Source organism: Hylobates moloch, unplaced genomic scaffold (genome assembly GCF_009828535.3).
Source record: "Hylobates moloch isolate HMO894 unplaced genomic scaffold, HMol_V3 SCAFFOLD_2606, whole genome shotgun sequence".
Lineage (NCBI taxonomy): Eukaryota > Metazoa > Chordata > Mammalia > Primates > Hylobatidae > Hylobates > Hylobates moloch.
Window position 1 is genome coordinate 178 of NW_026654881.1, and position 7748 is coordinate 7925.

General features: G+C 62.8%; 1 protein-coding gene across 1 annotated transcript; it reads right to left on the reverse strand.

The window, feature by feature from the left end:
• Positions 1 to 283: 283 nt before the first annotated feature.
• LOC116465009 (alpha/beta hydrolase domain-containing protein 17A-like) lies at positions 284 to 7415 on the reverse strand. Its single transcript, XM_032148229.2, is given in 3 exon segments — positions 284 to 769; positions 3008 to 3771; positions 7349 to 7415. Coding segments are annotated over 2 exon segments (1152 nt in total). The 5' UTR covers positions 3754 to 3771; positions 7349 to 7415; the 3' UTR covers positions 284 to 363.
• Between the last annotated feature and the right edge of the window lie 333 nt (positions 7416 to 7748).

The following is a 7748-nucleotide window of genomic DNA, read 5'->3' on the forward strand; positions in this document are numbered from 1 at the left end:
TCAAGTCCCCCCTTTTCCCTAGAAGTCCTGGGAAATGATGTTTGATTTTCTAGCTTTTTAGAAAGAGGCTCTGTCAATATCTACTTAAATCACCTTTGGAAAATTATTTAACATCTCTGAGATTTATTTTCTTTCTTTCTTTTTTTTAATTTTAAATCTTTCATTTCCGTTTTCACGTATTTCTTCTTGCTTCCAAAAGGAAAGGAGTGCGTAGCTCTGTTGCCTGTACATGGTCCACGGCCCCTGGGTCGGGCCGGGGTCCCCTGGGCCTCCCGGGGGTCCACATGCAGCACCTGGGGTGCCGGCGCGGGGCGAGGTCCGGGGGCCGCCTTATTGCTGAGGTCCGGCCGCTTGGGGCCACCGCTAGGCGCGCTGGCTGGGCAGCTCCTGGGAGATGAAGCGACGCAGGCGCTCCAGGTACTGGCTGTGGAGCTCGATGTCGTTGTGCCCGGCGTCCTCCACCCACAGCAGCTCCACCGCCTTGGGGCAGCCCTCGTAGAGCGCCAGCCCGTGCGAGAAGTCGATCACCTCGTCCTCCGTGCCGTGGATGATGAGCACGGGCGACGTGATCTTGGACACCTTGTCGAAGTTGGGGAAGGCGTCGAAGCAGTAGGTCTTCTTGGTGTCGGGGAAGGCGATGCGCATGCCCGAGGTGAGCGGCGAGTGCAGCACCACCGCAGCACACTCGTAGAGCGAGGCCAGGTCCACGGTGGGCACCGTGCCGATGCTCTGCCCCTACAGGACGATGCTGTCCGGGCTGATGCCGTACCTGGCGGCGCCAGAGCAAGGTCAGCCGCGGCCTCCGACGCGCGCGCACCCTTCCCGCCGGCGGGCGTCCCCGGGCCCAGCTCCGGGTGCGACCCTCCAGTCTCCCCACTCAGCCAAGTCAGTGGGTCAGGCCCAGGCTCCACACCAGTCCCGAGGGCCACCCCCAGTCCCCCAACATCGCGGCGGTGGGCGAAGCCAGCGGCCCTGCCCTGTTCCCTGGCGCTGCCGTTCACTGGCGTTTCCTAGCTGGGATCTGCAGGGATCCTGCCTACGGAGTGCCCCTGGGGCGGGTGTAGGGGAGGCCCTGACGCCTCTCCTCCTCCTGGTCACCCCTAGGTGCACACTGGGAACTGTGTGCCCCCCACATCCTGAATGCTTCACGCCTTTCTGCCGGGGTTAGAAAGCCGTTCCTGGTGCACTGGCCAGGACAGCTGACACTCTTCCTCCCTGCAGTCCTTGCCCACCCCCTTGGCCATGAGAAATTCAGGCAGCTGTGTCCCCAAATGTCTCTACCCAATTTTGGACTCTTGGAGTCCCCACGCCCAATGAGATGCCAGTGCAACCCAGGTCAGCATTGAGGGTGGTGGCTGCAGAGGTGGCACCCCCTCCCACCAGCACCTTCCCTTGAGAGTGGACAAGTCCTCGGCCACCTCGGCACCACCAGCTCCCACCCAAGGCCACCCCCACCCCCAAGTCACTGGTGTGCGGCCCCTGACCCAACTGATCCAGCACCAGTTACAAGGCCTCCTTGTGCCCAGTCCCAACCACGCAGGACCCACCCGCCACCCTGCCCATGCTGAGACCCCACAACTCTCCTCCCACACGTTCCACGCCCTGATCCCAGGCAGATGCCCTCTTGCAAGGCAGGAGCATGGGCAGGTGTGCGTCCCCTCTGCCTGGCATTCGGACTCTACCAGCAGGGCTGTCCCTGTCCCTGGCCTGGAATCCCAGCCTCCTGGCAGCACTCCACAGCTCACCACTCACCCATGCCCCAAAGGATGCTGCCTGGCTTGTGCCTGTGGCCCCAGCTCTGCCTCAGCCTCCCTGGCCTGCTCCCTGGCAGCCATGGTCAGTAGTGTGCTGAGCCAGCCCAGCACTGTCACCTGCTACAGGCAGGAGCCCCCAGCTGCCACCTGGATGTCACCACTCAAACAAACAGGACACATCCCCAGTGGAGGCCCTGGGCACGCTCTGGCCTCTCCCTCACAGCTCTGGGCCTAGGTTCCTGCAGGACAAAGTGGCAGCAGGACAGATGGCCAAGCAGACAGAGCTCAGAGCTGGCCATGGCGGGTGTGACTTTGCCAGTGGCCCGGGCAGTAGAGACAGGAGGGGCCAAGGAAGTCGCATGAAGTGGTGGTTGGTGTCAGTGCCCCACACTGCTGGGAGGCCCCCAGAGCCAGGGTGGTGCCAGGGACCAGCTCCCAGGCCCACAGCAGGGACTGCCTGCGATATCACCAAGGCAACGAGGACCCCACCTCCCCAGGGCCTCTGACTTCTCAGAGCTGTGCCTGGTCCCTGTGGGAGCAGGTCAGACCAGTGGGCTGGGCAGGGCCAGGATGAGACAGCCCCAGTGGATGGCAAGCAGGAAAGGCCACCAGAGGCCTACCCGGGTCTCCTCGTCCAAAGCAGCACTGGCCCGGGCGGTGCTCAAACACCCGTGAAGGGCCCAGGCAAGCACAGGGCTGGGGACCGGGATGACTAGGAGCGCTGGATCTGGAATTGAGGATGGCCCAGACCTCGGGTGTGTGCTGGGGGTCTGCACCTGACCCTGCAGGCCCTGCCCCGGGATGGCCAAGCTCCACAGCCACAGGGCCTCATGGGCCAGGCCTGGGGACCTGGATACAGCAGCCTCGCCTCACTTTGCCCCAAGTGCTGCCTCGGCCGATGGGCTCCCAGCCACACGTGCACAGACCCCCAGACACCACCCACTCCCTCCCGCCGGGTGGCATCCACGCCCCTGTGACAAGCTCAGCCCCTTCCCGTCCTCAGGCCAGGGGTTCCCAAGGAGCCTGGCTCCACAGGCCAGGGTGTGGGAGGATCGCCTGGCCACACCTCAGCCATGTGGAGGCGGCACCCGCACACCCAAGCTCGCCTGTCCGGCTCTCTGGCCCTGTGCATCCACTGTGGCTCCCCTCCTGCAGGGCGCCCACCTTCCTCCCAGGGAAGCCCGCCCCCCGGCCCCAGGCCTGGTCCCCTCTTGGGTGTGCCCAGGCTGAGCTGTCCCCAGGGTCGCCCTCACCTGGTGCGCAGGGCCTGCCAGGCGGTGTCGATGTCGGCATAGAGGTTCCTCTCGGAAGGCCTGCCCGAGCTGGCACCGTAGCCGGAGTAGTCGTAGGAGAAGATGCTGCAGTGGAAGCGGGAGCCCAGGCCAATGTAGAAGCTGCTCATCTGGCCCAAGTCCATGGCGTTGCCGTGCGAGAAGAGGACCGTGTACCTGGCGCCAGGCACGCAGGGAACATACGTGCAGGAGACGCGGTTGCCGCAGGCGCTCTTGGTGGGGTAGACCTCGATGGTGTCCAGCTCGCGCTGGCTGTACCGGAAGTCGGCGTGTTCCGTCAAGTGCAGCTTACAGCGCCCGGGTGCGCCCGAGGAGGCCCGCAGGGTCCCCAGGGGGGCGGCCCCGGCCCCACAAGGCCCCGGCTCGGGCTCAGGCACCAGGGAGTAGGTGGCCTCCGGCGGCAGGAAGGCGAGCTTGGCAGCGATGCGGCCGGGGCAGGGCGGGCAGCAGAAGAGGCAGCAGAGCTCACTCAGCGACAGCCCGTTCATGGCGGGCGCCGCCCGGGCCGGGCCTCCACCAGGGCCCCCGCCAACAACGCCGCCCCGCCTGGCCCGGCAGGGGAGGGGTGGGGGTGCTCCGAGTCGCGGGCAGGGGGGAGGGCACCCCCCAGCTACAGCCCCAGACGGCAGCCCCGTTAGGAGGCCGGGGCCCAGCCCCATCGCGGTCCAAGCCGAACCCCAGGGAGCCTCGTAACCACAGGTCTCCATGTCGTGCCGTGGGAAGCCCTGCGGGGGAACAGTGACATGTGGGGTCCTTCGGGGGTGCCACAGTCCAGCTGGGCAACCCCGGGAGGCGGGGCATCCACCCGTGCCAGGGAGTGGCATGGGCCCGGGGCCTGTCGGTCCCCATCCCCTCGGCCCTCCCCAAGGCCTGTCAGGCACTGCACCCTACAGCTCAGGGGACCCCAATTCAGCCCCCTCTCCACAGGAGGAAGGAACCCCCACCTTTCCTGAGCTGGCGATCACCACCTCTTGCCACGTAAGCACAGCCATGGGGTGCAGGGCATGCAGGGGATATGACCCCAGCCCCCCCCACCGCCAACGCCCGGCTCCAGCACCAGGGAAACCCCATGCGCCAGGACTCGGTCCGCACTGCTGCCCACTCCCTCCCTCGGCCCATCTCTGCCACCCTACGGGTGACGGGCCGCTGAGGCAAGGACAGAGCTGGGACTGAAGGGACCCATGAGGGACCCGAACAGGCCCCACTACGTGAGCGCGCACAGGCGCGGGGCCCCACCGGCCTGCAATGTCTGGAGAGGGAGGAAATAATAACAAACAAAGGCTCTAGAAACAAAGGCAGGATACATCCCAGGCTCCTAGGGCCCCAAGAGCAGCGACAATGGCTCTTCTCTGTGCTGGGGCCAGACCTGCTGAGGGGCAGGGGAGGTGGGCTGGGGTCTCCACTCCTGACTTAGGGTTCCTTGACCTTGGGCAAGTCACTTGCCCTCCTGAGGCCTCAGTGTTCTCATCTTAAGCGCAGACACCACATACCCCACAGGAAGTCAAGTGATGGGGGAGGGGAGCGAAGGTGCCTGATTCAGAGTGGAAACTCGGACCTTCTTCCTTGCTGCAGAATGTCATGAAATGCATTAAGTCGACAGCAGCTAAGTTGCTAAAGCAACCACGATAGTGTAAGGAGCTGCCAACAGACAGACGTGAAGAAAACACAAAGGTCTGAGACGTCTGTCTACCGACCATGCTTCTCCTTCAGACTGGAGCAAGGAGGGAGACACGCTCACAACTCAATTTCAGCAGCAGAACACCCTGGAATGCTCGGCTTTTGGGTCACAGCATGAGAAAACCGTGGGGCCAGGAAGATGAGGCTCAAAGGCAGATGTGGACACAGATGGACATGCAGGCGGCTGCAGGCGCCACAGACACGGCTCGTGGGGACACCCTCACCACCAAGGAGCAGCCCCAGGCCCAGAAATACACCTGCTCCCTCGGGACCTGATGTGAGACCCACGTTCCTGTGAGCCAGACTCATGGGCACACGAGGAGGAGAGGAGAGAGCTCTGAAAGCCAGGGTGGGGCAAGGATGGCATCCCAGTGCCCCCAGACTCCCAGGCGGGAGGCAAATCGCACATGCAAGCACTTTTCAGGGGGGAGGTAGACTGTCAGGCTGGTTCTGCTTCTCAGATGGAGGCGAGTCTCCCCCTGGGGACACCTGTCAATGTCTGGAGACAGTTTTGGGTGTCACCACTGGGGACTGGGTGGAGGCTGCTTAGCACCCTGCAGTGCCCAGGACAGACCCACCCCAAAGAATGATCAGGCCCAACATCCACAGCGTCGAGGTTGATGTCAGCTTTTCAACATATTCTCAAAGAGGCCCAGGCCCTACCGGTGCTGCCCCGCTAGTGCTGGGGACTTGGAGGGCCCTGTAGTTTAGGTGGCATCCTGCAGCTGGGTCCTGAGAGCCCAGTGGGCAGTAGCAGGCCCCTGGAGACCCCGGAGATGAAAGGGCACACCGAGATGGCCAGGGCCCCACTAACTATGCCAGAAACAAAGATGTTATCCTTGACACCTCCTTCCACCCACTGGATCTGAGCCAGTCCATCACCAGCCCGGTGGCTCTGCCTGTCTCCCATCAGCCACCGCCCAGTGCCTGCCTCCATCACCTTTCACCAGAGTCACAGCAAAAGCCTCCCTCCTTGCAGATCACCTGCTCCAGGACATTCTCCCCCAGCAGCCAAACAATCTTTCACGACACAAATGCAATGGAGCCACTTCCCTCTTGGGGTGTCCTGGGGGGCCTCCCATTATTCCCTGGATAGAGATCAAAGCCCTCCCCACAGCCTGCCAGGTCCGAATTCCGGCTCAGACCGACTTCTCCAGACTCACCCATCTCACACCCTGCCACCCCTGGTTCCCCCAAGACAAGCCACATTGCCCCTTCCTGCCTCTGCTCCTCTGCCGGGAACTCCCTTCCCCAACCTCACTAGACAACCTTGCCCATCCCAACCACCCTTTGCACCTCACTGCCAATGCTCTCAGAGTCCTCGAAGCTGGGACAGGACCCCTTACACGCTCTTTCCACAGCTTGTATTTTTCACACGTTCGGCCAGATCTCCCCCCACCTCCAAACCAGAAACTCATGAGAGCAGGACCATGACCTGCCACTCACTAAAGGAATGGGCAGGTGGTAGGCAGCAAAGAATTAAGGAGGAAGCACAGGAGGAAAAGAATCCCCAAGCTCCGCCAGCTTTGACAGGGAAGGGAAAGTCTAGTCTCCTCTCCTCTCCAGCCACAGGTACCTGGAACCTCCTTAGTGTCACTAATGGGCGTGGACTGGGGAGTGCAAACCCAGACGCCTCACTCACTGAGCACACACCCTTGACACACTGAATCTCACCAATTCCGTTCCCACGCACTTAACTGGGCACCCCTCTGCAAGCTAGAGGTGTTCTGAGGACCAGCAAGCAACCGAGAAGCCAAAATACTGGAAGATGACCTACATATGGGAGACGGTGACTGCACCTCCCTCAACCAGTCAGGGTGGGAAACCCGCCTCGGGGGAGGCGCGGCCATATCAGAGGGCAGACAAACGGGCCAGGGGACAGGGGATGGGACAGAGGGACAAGCAGGGGCAAAAGCCCGAAGGTGACAGAGCAGGCTCCTGGCTAGAGCAGACCCTGGGAGGAAGAAGTGAGCAGAAGGGTCCCAAGAGAGAGCCTGGGACGGGTGAGGTCGCGCCCCCGAGAGTTTGCACTTCATCCTGGGAGAAATGGCGGGGCCACGAAGTAGTCCCGAGCAAGCGATGGACAACATAGGAGAAGGGCTGCATCCCGGAGAACGGACGCAAGCGGAGGCCGGGAAGCCTGCCCAGGAGTCAGGGCGGCAGGAAGAAGCCTGACAAGGGAAACAGCGACTGGGAGCTGCTTGGGAAGCAGGGCTCGGGAGAGCCCCTGGGAGCTGCCATGGGGGGCCAGAGGACGAAGAGTTTGTCGGGCTGGGGGCAGTTTCGGGGCAAAAGAGCGGAATCCGCGGCTCGGACGGGCGCTCCCCGAAGGCAGGGGCCGCGTCCGCAGGAGGGTGGGAGCGCAACCCACGCCGGAGGGCTGAATGGACGGGGACAGGGCTTTCCCAATCACAGACGTTCACCCGCGGTCCGCGCCCTTGCTCTGGGCTCCTCGGGCAGGACCCGCGGCAGCCCGGGGACTGCAGGGGTCTCGGGGACGTCCAACCGGGCTGCCAGGCCCTCGAGGCCCGGCCCGGGTCCCCAAATGGCTGCGGCCCGGACCGAGGCCACCCCTCGCGGCCGCGCCCGCCCCCGCCCCCGCCCCCGCCCCTGCCCGGCACTCACCACCCCGGCCCGCGCCCCCGGGCCCTGGCCAGGGCCGCGCTCCACGGCTCCCAGCAGCCCGCCCGTGCATCCGTCTGTCCCTCCGCGCCCCGGCCCGGCCTCCTGCGCCGCCCACCAAGGCACATTTCTATTATCACGCTTGGCCCTCCACCATATCAGTGGGTTCCACATCCACAGATTCAACCAACTAGAGATTAAAATGTTCAGGAAAAAATAAAATAAAATAAACCAATACAACAATAAGTAATACAAATAAAAATATAGGATAACAACTATTTACATAGCATTTACATTTCACTGGGTATTACAAGTCATCTAAAGGTGATTTAAAGTGTACTGGAGGATGTGTATATGTTGTGTGTGAATACTATACCCTTTTATATAAGGGACTTGAGCATCT